General features: G+C 47.8%; 1 protein-coding gene across 6 annotated transcripts in view; it reads right to left on the bottom strand.

The window, feature by feature from the left end:
* Positions 1–10,496, bottom strand: part of RAB3GAP2 (RAB3 GTPase activating non-catalytic protein subunit 2) — a 91,038-nt gene extending 80,542 nt beyond the window's left edge. For 2 of the 6 annotated variants that reach the window (XM_065589413.1, XM_065589414.1), the window contains exons 1-2: positions 10,283–10,496; positions 8,644–8,778 (exon numbers count right to left, since the gene is read on the bottom strand). In XM_065589413.1, the coding sequence (XP_065445485.1) occupies positions 8,644–8,778; positions 10,283–10,391 (244 nt within the window). In that variant the 5' untranslated portion in view covers positions 10,392–10,496. The remainder of the gene's footprint in view (positions 1–8,643; positions 8,779–10,282) is intronic. The other 4 variants (XM_065589415.1, XM_065589416.1, XM_005306941.5 and 1 more) reach the window with 2 other exon arrangements.
* Between the last annotated feature and the right edge of the window lie 2,829 nt (positions 10,497–13,325).

Genomic DNA, 13,325 nt, shown 5'->3' with positions numbered 1-13,325 from the left:
TCTCAGGCCTCCAGAAAGACATTACGTGACTGTCACTTTGGATCATTCCCTTCCTCCTCATTGGACATTTTGCCTCTCTTTTCTCTTGTACATATCTAGAGTGCACATTTGGTTGAAGGCCTTGTGCGTCCTGAAGGTTCAGCAATAGAGATCACACCTTCACTTCACATGTGGAGTCACTGACTTAAAAGTGCTTAAGTATAGGTTTAATTTTAAGAAGAATTTGACTTAAGCACATGGTTGAGCACTTTCCTGAATCTCAGGCATGGCAAAGAAAGATCTTTTCTATGCCCATTTACTCATGCCCTTTTATAAACATTGCCATTTTGCACAAAAATAACCCTACCAGAAATAAGGGCTGGGGGGTGGGGGGTAGGAAAAAGCAGACACACAACAGTAGTTTTTCCAACTTGCTATCTAGGAGTTTTTCCATTGAGAATTGCACAGATCAAAACTTACAGGCAAGCTAGCACTTGCTCAAAGATAAAAGTGAGTAATTAGACCACCACGCAACAAAGCAATGTATTTACCAGTAAAAGAAACAAAGGAGGATGGCATTTGGGGTAAAAGGGATAATAGAGGAAAGAATGAAAAGCTGTATTTTATAAGTTCCTGGAGGAGCAGTGCCTCCTCTTTATTCACCATGCCATCAGCTGCCAGCTTTTTCCCACCTTCCCCCACACCAAGAAAGTTTTGGAAACAGTAAGAGGAAAGCATTTCCCAGAATGATCTATATCAATTCAACTTTTTCTCTAAATCGTACCATCATTAGTCCAAGAGAGAGAGAGACAAGCAATGACTACAGTATCTATGGGCTCTGATTCAAAATAATTGCTCACAGCTTAACCTTTCAGTTCATTAGGCAGACATTTAGAGGTAATGCAGCGTCTTGGAGAAGCGTAGGTGTCAAATAAGGCTTTTTTTTTTTTTTAATTAAAAGATAGACCATCTCCATGAGGCATTTGTAATAACATCTCTCCTTTGACAAAGATATAGAAGCCAACCAAGCCCAGCTTTCCAACATGCCTGGTTTATATTCCTATGTGCAACTCACCTCAAAATTATGTACATAGGCACTTTTATCCATCTACATTTATGCCATCCTAACCTGGCCTGCAGGGTCAACGAATACACATATCAATCCAAGAAACATTAGATGGACTACCCGGGCATCTTTTGAATCATATTTTTTTTTGGTTGTGTGATAACGCCACCTCAATAGTGCAGTAAGCATTTTTATACATAAATCTGCTGAGATGCAGGTGCCAAATAGAATACCTTGAATACGAAGTATAACTTATTACAATTGAAAAACAATGGCAGATTGCACTATGCACAAATCTTCAAGACATTAGGCTCTAATCATAATGGACTTGACTTTTCACTGCACGGCAACTTGTGCAGTTATTTATGACTTGCAAAATGAGGGTAACACATTATAGCTGAACCACTCGGCGATAAAGACCATAATGTTATAACTGAACTGCTGAGTAACAGCAACTATAATGTAATTAAATGTAGGGGGGAAAATACCAAAGAAACACACAACAGTAGCATCTAACTTCCAAAAGGGGGACTACACAAATGAGGAAGGTAGTTAAATGGAAATTAAATTAATCACAACAGTGTAATGCCTGCAAGATGCACAGCAACTATTTAACAAACACCATAATAGGGGCTCAAACTAAACGTATACCCCAAATTAAAAAAAAAAAAAAAAAAAAAAAAAACTATAAGAGGACTAAAAAATTGCCAACATGGCTAAATAGAGTAAAAGAGATGGCTAGAGTAAAAAAGACATCCTTTAAGAATTGGAAATTAAATCCTACTGAGGAAAATAGACAGGAGCATGAACTCTGGCAACTCAAGTGTAAACGTATACTTAGGTAGGCCAAAACAAATTTGAAGAACTAGCAAAAGACAAAAAAAAAAAATGAACAGCAAAAGAAATATTTAAGTACATCAGACGCAGGAAGCCTGCCAAACAACTAGTGAGCCACTGGACAATCGAGGTCCTGAAGGAGCACTCAAAGGAGACAAGGTAATTGCGGAGAAGCTAAATTAATTCTTTGCATTAGTCTTCACTGCAGAGGATGTGAGGGAGAGTCCAACACCTGAGCCATTCTTTTTAGGTGACAAACCTGAGGAACTGTCCCAGATTGAGGTGTCAGTGAAGGAGGCTTTGGAACAAACTGATACATTAAACAGCAATAAGTCACCAGAACCAGATGGTATTCACCCAAGAGTTCTGAAGGAACTCAAATATGAAATTGCAGAACTACCAACTGTGGTTTGTAACCATTTGCTTACATCAGGCTCTGTACCAGATGCTGGAGGATAGCTAACAAAACACCAATTTAAAAAAAAAAAAAAAAAACCCTCCAGATGTGATCCTGGCAATTACAGGCTGGTAAGCCTAAATTCAGTACCAGTCAAATTGGCTGAAATAATAGTAAAGGGCAGAATTATCAGACTCGTAGATGAACATGATATATTGGGAAAGAGTCAACATGGCTTTTTTAAAGGGAAATTATGCCTCGCCAATCTATTAGAATTCTTTGATGTGGTCAACAAACGTGAACAAAGGGGATCCAGTGGATATAGTGTACATGGACTTTCAGAAAGCCTTTGCTTAAGAGCCTTTGGTGAGGGACCTTGTCAAAGTAAGCAGTCATGGGATAAGAGGCCAGGTTTTCTCACCGATCAGTAATTGATTAAAAGACAGGAAACAAAGGGAAGGAATAAACAGTCAGTTTTCAGAACGGAGATATGTAAATAGTGATGTCCCCCAAGGATCTGTACTGGGACCAGCGCAGGCCAACATATTCATAAATAATATGGAAAAGGGGTAAACAGTGAGGTGGCAAAATTTGCAGATAATACAAAATTACTCCAGATAGTTAAGTCCAAATCTAACTTCAAAGAGTTACAAAGGGATCTCACAAAACTGGGTGACTGGATAACAAAATGGCAGATGAAATTCAATGCTGATAAAAGCAAAGCAATGCACGTTGGAAAACACAATACCAACTATACATATAATACTCCTGAGGGAAGAGTATTCTGCACCAAACAATTAAAAATTCTGCGCACAGTATTTTAAAATTCTGCAAATTTTATTTGTCAAATAAATGTAGAGGCTCCAGCATGGCATTGGGGAGCACAGGCCACGCTGCACAGAGGTGGACAATCACTGTGCAGCTCCCCCCTAAGACATAGACTCAGCAGTGAGACTGCACCCAACGCTGACACAGCACAATGACTGGGCATGCCCCAGAAACACCCCAGGGCCCTGCCCCTCTGTGCCAGGTGCACCAGCTGTGGGCAGGCAGGCTCAGCAAGGCAGGATCCAAGTGAGGAGGGGCTTCATGTGGTGAGATCCAGATGTGGGTTGAGAGGGTTTTGTATGGGGCACAGGGTACTAGAGGGGTTCTGGGTGCAATGGTAATGGGACTCTGCAGGGGAGTCCAGGTGAAGGTGACTGGAGCTCAGTGGGGGGGAGGTCCTGGGTGTGGGGGATAGAGCTCATTAGGGAGGTCTGGGTGTGGAGGGCTCAGGGGGGGTGATCCAGATATTGGGGGAGTGGGGCAGGGATCCAGGTACAGCTTATTGGGGCTTGATAGGATGGGGATCTGGGTGCAGGTGGCTCATCAAGATGGTCCGGGTGCAGGGGGAGTGAAGCTCATCGGGGGGAGGTTCTCAGTGTGGGGGGGTGAGGGTCTGTGGGATGGTCCGGGTATGAACAGGTCTGGATGCACGGGGGTTGGGCGGATGGGGAAGCAGCTGCCTGTACAGTGATCCCTCCCACTGCACCTGAGGAGCAACAGGTGCAGGAAGCATGGGGGGGGAGGGGGCGAGTTTGCAGAGCTTCCTAGAGCCGGGGAGAAATCTCGGGGTGGGTCTGACACAGCCCCGGATGCCTTGTAAGGGAAGAGGAAGTCCCATCCTCCCCAACTCAGCCAGAATTAGCAGCTGAGCCCGGCACAGGATAGGAGGCACCAGCCAGGTCTTCCCCAGTCCCACCCCCTACCCCACAGTGATTTACCTCTATGCCGGCTGCCCTAGGCAATGGAAACATACTGCTGGGGAGAGTCGCATACTGCTCTTGTGGCTTTCCTTTGCTTCCCTGTCAGAAAGCTATTTTTCTGCAGAGAAGCAAAGAAATCTGTGGGGGACATAAATTCTGCACATGCACAGAATTCACCCACAAGTAAAATGATGGGGTCTAAATGAGCTGTTTCCATTCAAGGAGAGTCTCCATGGATAGTTCTCTGAAAACTTCTGCTCAACGTGCAGCAGCAGTCAGAAATACTAACAGAATGTTAGGAACCATTTGGAAAGGGATAGATAATAAGACAGAAAATATCATAATGCCACTATATAAATCCACTGTATACCCACTCCTTGAATACTGCATGCAGTTCTGGTTGCCCATCTCAAAACAAGTATATCAGAACTGGCAAAAGTACAGAGAAAGCAATGAAAATTATGAGTATGGAATAGCTTCCATATGAGGAGAGATTACAAAGAAAAGAGATTATCTTAGAAAAGAGATGACTGAGAGGGGATATCATAGAGGTCTATAAATGAACAGTGGGGAGTAAATAAGTGTTACTTACCCCTTCCCACAACACACAAACCAGGGATCACCAAATGAAATTAATAGGCAGCAGGTTTAAAACAAACATAAGGAAGTACTTCTTCACACCATGCACAGTTAACCTGTGGAATTCACTGTGAAGGCCAAAGTGTAACTGGGTTCAAAAAAAGAATTAGGTAAGAATGTGGCTATTAACCAAGATGGGGACATAGCTCCATGATCTGGCTGTCCCTAAACCTCTGCCTGGTAGAAGCTAGGCCTGGATGACAGGGGATGGATCAGTCAATAAAGTGCCCTGTTCTGTTCACTCCCTTTGAAGCATCTGGCACTGGCCACTGTCGAAAGACAGGATACTGCGCTAGATGGACCACTGGTCTGAATCCGTGCGGCCATTGTTATGTTAACCATTGTGAATGAGAAATTACACCCTCTTTGCACAAGTATAAATAATCACACAAGGCATAAAATAGTGGAGAATCACATCTAAAGAGTATACTCTTGCCCTGGGACGTGAGAAAACAACTTAATGGGCAGGAGCTCAATTACTTAATCGTCCATCATAACCAGATACAAAAAGATATTGCCCAAATTGCTCCAGTAAAAAAAGTTACTCTAATCCATAACTAGAATATGTAGGCCAAAGGCAATGGTTGGAGAAATTGCCTGTTAGCCACAATAAGAGGAACAATAGAGCAGATGGTAACCATCATGAAGAGGGATAACAATTTTAAACAATGTTGTTGTTGTTTTGAGAAAAATAATTTCTATCACTGCTCCACTGATCCCTTCTGCCAATTTTTGTGGTTTTACAATCAAATTTATATATGAAGCCTTTTTTTTCCCCCTTTGCCGCTGCCATTGACAAACCCATACAAAAAGAAGAAACTAACCGACTATCCAATGGAAACTGTCAGGTGTACAACAGAAACTTGAAAAATGAGAAATATTTTCTCTAATCTCTATTAGTAAGTAATGTTTAAAGAAAGAAAAATAAAGAGGTGTATGTTGCCTATCTTTGACAATTAGGAGATGCCAGTCTTATCAGTCAGCTCCTGAATGCCTCTTTCACATTTGGATCATATAGTTCTAACCCTTGACATGGAATGTGTCTATATTTTTCATGGTGGTTCAAGAAATGTAACCCAAGGAGTTAAGCCAAGTTATATGGGCAAAAGAAGAGCACAAGTGTTTCAAGTCCAGGTTCTGCAGCAGCTGAAGGGTGATATCATGAAGCTTGGCTGAATAAAGCTCTTTGAAATTCATCTTCCTGATAGTGAGAGTCCACAGCAAATTTTTGTAATCAAATCTATTCTATGTAAAAGGATATTTGAGAGACCACAGAAGTAAACCTACTGTGATAATTCTAATACAGCAGTTTAGTGACAAAGTATTATTATAGTGGCACAAAGCTCACTGTTTGGTGATGCCAGTACAAAGTGTACTTTACATCCTTTTCACAATTTCTGTATTTTAGTATTAATGTTTTTCCTGTTACAAATATAAGCTTCCAGCTTTTTTTTCCAAATCTCCTCAGCTTTAATCTCTCTCACCCTCACCTTAACTGTTCTCAGCAAAAGCTTTAAAAAGCAAAACTAAAAACTACTGGCCAAGGCACAGTTTTCAACAGTCTTTATCTGCTGATCCTCTGGCTCTTGCCCCTCACAATAAAGGGCATTCATTCATCTCTCCCATCGTAAAAGCTCCAGTCTTTATCACCCTTTTCTCTACAACTACCACCCCCATCCTTCTTCTCCCTTTCATCTCTAAATTCATTGTTTACAATCACTGTTTCAAATTCTTCGCCTCCAATTCCATTCTAGACCCTCTTCAATCCAGTTTCTACCCTTTGCACTCCATTGAAACTGCTCTCACCAGTATCTAATGACCCCTTCACAGCCAAAGCTCAGAACCAGTACTCCATTTTCATCCTCTTTGACCTGTCAGCCACCTTCAACATAGTCAACTATGCTCCTTTTCTTGAAATCTTGTCCTTTCTTGGATTTCAAGACTCTGTTCTCTAATTGCTCATTTAGCTCCTCACTAACCCTAGGGTTACCATATCTCAAAAATAAAAAAAGAGGACCCTCCACGGGCCCTGGCCCCGCCCATTTCCCCACCCCTAGCCCCGCCCCAACCCCGCCCCCTCCTCCCTTCCACTCCCAGCCAGGGAGAAAGGGCTGCCCCAGTGCTACCGGCTTCAGGGTTTGCCGGGCAGCCCCCAGACCCTGCGCCCCCAGCCGGTGCTTCCCCAGCGCAGCTGGAGCCCGGGAGGGGAAGTGCCCAGCCGGGGGCACAGGGTCTGGAGGCTGCCCAGCAAACCGTGAAGCCGGTAGCGCTCGGGCTTTGGGCAGCCCCTATGCCTCCGGACCCTGCGCCCCCAGCCGGGCACTTCCCCTCCCGGGCTCTGGCGGCGCAGGATCCGGAGGCACGGGGGCTGCCCAAAGCCGGTAGAGCTCGGGCAGCCCGGCTCTTAAACAGAGCTGAAGAGGAGCAGAGCCTCCCGGCATGGTGGCTCTGTGTAACTGACACACAGTGTCAGTTACACAGACCCGAAGAGGAGCAGAGCCTCTGCGGCTGGAGGCTGTGCTCCTCTTGGGCTCTGTGTAACTGACACCGTGTCAGTTACACAGAGCCACCGCGTCGGGAGGCTCTGCTCCTCTTCGGCTCTGTTTAAGAGCCGGGCTGCCCGAGCGCTACCGGCTTCCGGCAGCCCCCGTGCCTCCAGACCCTGCGCCGCCGGAGCCCGGGAGGGGAAGTGCCCGGCTGGGGGCGCAGGGTCTGGAGGCATGGGGGCTGCCCGAAGCTGGTAGCTCTCGGGCAGCCCGTCTCTTAAACAGAGCCGAAGAGGAGCAGAGCCTCCCGGCGCGGCAGCTCTGCTCCTCCCCGACTCTTCGGCTCTGTTTAAGAGTCAGGCTGCCCGAGCGCTACCGGCTTCAGCCAGCCCCCTTGCCTCCGGACCCCAGCCGCCAGCCGGGCACTTCCCCTCCCGGGCTCCGGCGGCGCAGGGTCTGGAGGCACAGGGGCTGCCCGAAGCCGGTAGCGCTCGGGCAGCCCGGCTCTTAAACAGAGCCGAAGAGTCAGGGAGGAGCAGAGCTGCCATTTTCCCGGACATGTTCGGCTTTTTGGCAATTCCCCCCGGACGGGGGTTTGAGTGCCGAAAAGCCGGACATGTCCGGGAAAAAGAGGACGTATGGTAACCCTACTAACCCTCCAACTTTCTGTGGAGGTTCCACAGGGCTCTATCCTTCATCTCCCTCCATACCTTAACTCTGGGTAAACTCATTTGCAAATACAAGCTCAAATACCATCTCTACACTGAGCTCAGATTCAGCATGGCTAAAACAGGGCTCTTAATCTTCCCCACATACACTTTCTCCCCCACCTCCTTTCTCAATCACTATGGACCACATCAGCATCCTGCCTGCCACTCAGGTCCATACCCTGGGCATCATCTCTGACTCAGACCTCTCTCTAGAGCCTCACACGCACGCTGTATTTAAGCCTCGCAGATACTTTCTGCATAATATCGCTAAAATAAGATCTTTCCTATCCATCCACACAGCACAAACTCTCATCCATGATTTCACCACCTTGATTATGGCAACGTCCTTTTCTCTAGCCCTAACAAATGCAATCTTGCGCCATGCATATCCATTCATAATGCAGCTATAAAGATCATTTTCCTAGCCTCTCACTTTGACCATGCCACCCCTTTCTTCGCATCCCTCCACGGCCCCTTCTCTCGCGCATCAGATATAAGCTACTCGTCTCTGCTCTCAAGGACCCGTCCTACTTTTTCTTATTCACTGGTGAGATATTGACTCCTAACGCCAATCGGCCAATGAGGCAAGCCTCCATCAACCACTCGTTAATTTTTAAAACAAGCACCTATGTGCTCTCTCCCATGCTGCCCCTCATACTTGAGAGGAGCGCCCCATAAACATCTGCAAACTACCTCATTATCCTTCTTTAAACTTGCCTTTGCCAGAATGATTACAAAAAACTTGAAAACAGTTCCCTGCTGCACTAAGACCACAGCCTACCATGCTGACCAATATTGCTTCGTTGTTTCCTTGTATTCCCCCGTGTCTGTCTGTAGCCATCTGTTGTCTCTTGTCTTCTACTTTGACTGTAAGCTGTTTGGGGCAGGGACCATCTTTTAGTTGATTGTACAGCACCTAGTACAATGGGGTAATAAAGTTACATTTTTAAGCTGAAGCCAACCAAATTAAAATGTCACCTTACTTGAAAGGCATTTTCCCAAAGCTAGGCAACATCCTCCAAGCACTGAGTTTGAGAAACTCCCATTGATTTTAATGGGAGCTCTTCCTCAAGAGACAAACAAAGGGCATGTCTTCACTAGCAACGGCAGCGCTTTAACGTGGCTGTGTAGTCACGGCACCATCAATGGGAAAGCGCTCTCCCAGCGCTATAAAAAAAAACCCACCTCCACAAGGAGAGTAGTTCCCAGCACTGTTGCACTCTCTACACTGCCACTTTACAGCGCTGAAACTTGCAGCACTCAGGGGGTGGTGTTTCACACCACTGAGTGAGAAAGTTGCAGCACTGTGAAGTGGCAGTGTAGACAAGGTCCTAAATGTTAAGACTTTGAGCTTAAAATTTATTGCAGGTAAAGAGGCCATTGTGATCACTAAGAACCTGACTGAAGGCTCTGTGTGGGCATAGCAGTCGATCCATGCATAAAGAATTGTGAGATCAGAGTCTAAATTAGGTGAAGGTGAAATTAAAGCTCTCTGGAAAGAAAGTCGTAGTAATTTGAGTGGAACAGGGAAAAATCTAAGATCTGTAATTTGCAGTGTGATGTTAACCCATGAATTACAGTAGTTTACTTTATCACAGTAGCAAACTATAACTTCTTATATTACATTTGGTTATATTTCTTTCTTTCGTTCTAAATTGGCAGGCATATGGGATTCTGTACAAAAAAGTATTTTTGAAACCTTAAAGAATAAACATATCTAAAGCACAACTGGTCTCTTCTTTAGCAGTGGTTCAAGAGGAAAAAATATTTGCAAGGATAGCAAACAACCTTAATTGCCATAATGACAGACTTCGAGCTTTTATTTGAAGTACATCACCTCTCTCAACATCAGTTTCTGCTTTTCCACTGTATGTTTAAAACCAACTAAACAATTACGGTGTTTTAAGAGGACACTAGGTATTTCACTTTGCTATGTAAGTGTAGTGAAGCTAAGCCAAGCATTGCTGCCGCACTGTAGACGTGTACAATTCAGCTCCTTCCCTGTGCTCGTCGCCGAGTGCCTTTCCCTTCAGCTTTCCATGGGAAAGGACAAGCCGTAAGGTTTTAAATCCGTTTGAATATGAAGCAAAGGGGAAAATTTATACTATAAAATATATATATTTTTAAAAAACCCAGAGGGGCAAACCCTCGACACCTTCCCCCCGTTTTAATCAAACCCAGCGCACACCCCCTCGCCTGACATGGGGGTCACCTCCTCAGGGGGACAGGCACAGCCAGGGACCCCCACCCCACGCTAGGGAGCGCCCCCCAGCACAGGTGAACACCCCGCCCGGGGGCCCGGCGCTAGGGGCAGGGACATGTCCCTGGGCGAGGGGACCCAGGGGACGGGGAAGGTCTGTCCCCCCACGCGGGCCTAGGGAAGCGGGGGCCAGCGCCGGGCAGGGGCAGGGGCCACTCACCGCTCCCCTTGGCAGCCGCGGCGCCGCCCTGGCGGAGATACGGGCACAGGAAGTCCCGGGCCGCCTCCAGGTCCTGGAAGTGGCAGAAGGGGAGCAGCGAGCAGGACATGGTGCCAGCTGCAGCGCCCACCGCCCGGCCCAGCCCGGAAGTGCTCGGCGCCTTGCCCACCGGCCTGAGCAGAGCGCCGCTGTGCGCGTGCGTGGGAAGGGGGCGGGCTCGGAATACGTCACGTGATCATTGTGGTGTTGACAGTGTTTCCCTCACTCCCGCCCTTTCCGGCGAGGCTTTGGTGGTAGCAGGGCCCGGGCAGCACCATGGTGGGGGGACTCCGTACGGGGTCCCCGCCTGCCGCCTATGGGGCTGCCGCCGCCTCGGCGTCCCCTAGCTGCCTTCGTCTCCCTCCTCAGGCGCTGCAGCAGCGGCAGCTGTTCCGCCGCCTCCCGCCGGGAACTGCGTGTGTTTTTACCCCGTCAAGGGATCGCTCTGAGCCGGCTTCACACGCCCCCACCCCGCACCGGGGGTCCGAGCCCCGCCGCGTCGATCTCACCCACGCGAGGGCGAAATCCCCAGTGGAGCATCTGCCAGCGCCAGCCTCTCTCTGTTTGAAGGGGACCGCTGCGGGGGGGTCGGTTCCCACTTTTTGACTTACATTTTTGGGAGGGAGAGGCATTGGCGGGCAGGGGGCAGGGCGGTGGATGGCAGTGGGGTGGTGAGGGTCCTGGTGAGGAGGGGGGCGGGGCAGTGGTGAGGAGGGGGCCGGACTGGGGTGGTGAGGGGCAATGGCGGGAGCAAGGCAGTGAGAGGTACTTCTCCCTGGGCTGGAAAGACTTTTTGGGTGAAGTTTTTTCAGCATTTCTTAAATACAGTCAGGGTCTGGATTATCGTAATCTAGTCTGGAAGTTAGTTCAATAGCCGGGAACCCTCAACTGAGAACGTTTTGTCCTCAGCTCTCTGGTGCTTCACCCTGTGTTGCCCCAGCGGAACGTAACTGTCTCCACCATTCATAGAATCATAGAATATCAGAGTTGGAAGGGACCTCAAGAGGTCATCTAGTCCAACCCCCTGCTCAAAGCAGGACCAATTCCCAGCTAAATCATCCCAGCCAGGGCTTTGTCAAGCTGGGCCTTAAAAACCTCCAAGGAAGGAGACTCCACCACCTCCCTAGGTAACGCATTCCAGTGTTTCACCACCCTCCTAGTGAAATAGTTTTTCCTGATATCCAACCTGAACCTCCCCCACTGCAACTTGAGACCATTGCTCCTTGTTCTGTCATCTGCCACCACTGAGAACAGCCGAGCTCCATCCTCTTTGGAACCCCCCTTCAGGTAGTTGAAGGCTGCTATCAAATCCCCCCTCATTCTTCTCTTCTGGAGACTAAACAATCCCAGTTCCCTCAGCCTATCCTCATAAGTCATGTGCTCCAGACATGCAGAAGGAGCCCTCTTCTGAAGCCCCTGTAGAGCCCTGCACCCATGGCTGGTTCAGGGAAGGTGGGGATGGATCTGCTGGTTCCCACCCCCAACCCAGCTCCCCGCTGCTGGACACCAGGAACAGCCCTGCCCCACCTGCTACCACTGCCTACTCCTATGGCCCTGCCCAGTCCCAGTGTGCTGCCCATCTGGATGGTCCCTCCCTGGAGAGCCCTGGGACTCAGCTGCTCCTGCTGAGTCCACTGGACTGCGATGGCTCCACCTTGCAAGCCCCCCATTGCTGGTGGATGCTTAATAGAAAGCAGAAATCCGGGGGAGGGGGGCAGACATGACCCCACATGCCCACCCCACACATAGCCTCTGCTTTGAAGTGTGTGACAGAGGCAGAGCTGTGATTATTATATGAGGAAATCCATCTTTTGCACCCACTGCATAGCTGGGGCTTGAGCCAGTAATTGCCTTGAAGATTAGGAGCAACGCCTTAAATGTGCATCTGAAGCTAACTGGAAAGAAGTAGGACTTGAAGATAGGTCTAATGTGGCCTAGATCATGGAGGAGGTGAGTAGCAGCACAGGATGGCTGGCCCTTGTAAATGAAGCAGGTCCAGTGCCCCACTGTCAAAAATGGTACTCCTGGATTGGCTAATTAAGAGGGTAGGGTAGCACCAGGGTGCTATAAAATACAGGGTCAGGAAAGATTCACTGAGATAGAGCCTTGGTAAGAGTCAGTTAGGAAAAGATAAGAGAGTGGGGCCTGGCTCTGGGGAAAGGTTGAGAGAGCTTTTCTGTTCCCTGGAAAGAGGGACGAATTATCAGGAAGACAGTGGAGGGGATAGTTTGCTGATCTTCTGGAACCAAGGTTAGAGAAGGTTGAAGGATGAGAGCAGCAGCAGAAGCTGCCTATTGGCTCTTGGAGCTGTAGAGCTGAAACCAGAGGGCTAGAGAGAGCTCTGCTAGAGATCCAGCATGTGGTGAGGGATGCAGGAGCTGTACTTGCATGGATTATGGTGTTGGGTCTTGGTGTGTATGGGGCTTTCTTCTGTAATAAATTAATCCCACAAGGACCATTTTCAAGAAGGACTTGCTGGACTATTTCTGGGGGGTCAGGAGGGAAACTGAGGCAGGTGCACCTGACATGCTGCAGCCTACTGGCGGAGGGTGCTTCCAGGTGGGGCTGCTCCATGACAGGCAGCCTCATTCTGTATCAGCTGAAGCCTGTGCATTGTCTTTTTCATGTTCAGCTTCAGATACAGAGGATTACAGCAATCCAGCCTGGGGGTGACAAATGCATGGCTCAGTATGGCCAAGCACTTCTCTGTGAAGAAGGGGCAAAGTTTCCTAGCAAGCTGGAGTAAAAAAAATGCATTTTTAAGTGCTGATGCTACTTGGTCACCTAAGTTTAGTGAGGAGTCAGAAAGCACCCTGAGGTTTCACATAATTGACAAATGAGGGCTGTATGTGTTTCATCTAGTTCTTCAAAGCATTTTCTCTTTCTAGTCATGATCGCTTTAGACTTGTCTGGGTTCAGCTTGAGCGAGCAGCTCTTAATCTATAAGCATTCTGACATCTTAGTAGTGGCAGCAGTTACATTTATGATGAATGAGATCTGTAGC

This window comes from Chrysemys picta, chromosome 3 (genome assembly GCF_011386835.1).
Source record: "Chrysemys picta bellii isolate R12L10 chromosome 3, ASM1138683v2, whole genome shotgun sequence".
NCBI classification, from domain to species: Eukaryota; Metazoa; Chordata; order Testudines; family Emydidae; genus Chrysemys; species Chrysemys picta.
Note: the sequence above shows the minus strand (reverse complement) of the source record. Positions and strands in the feature narration are given on the sequence as shown.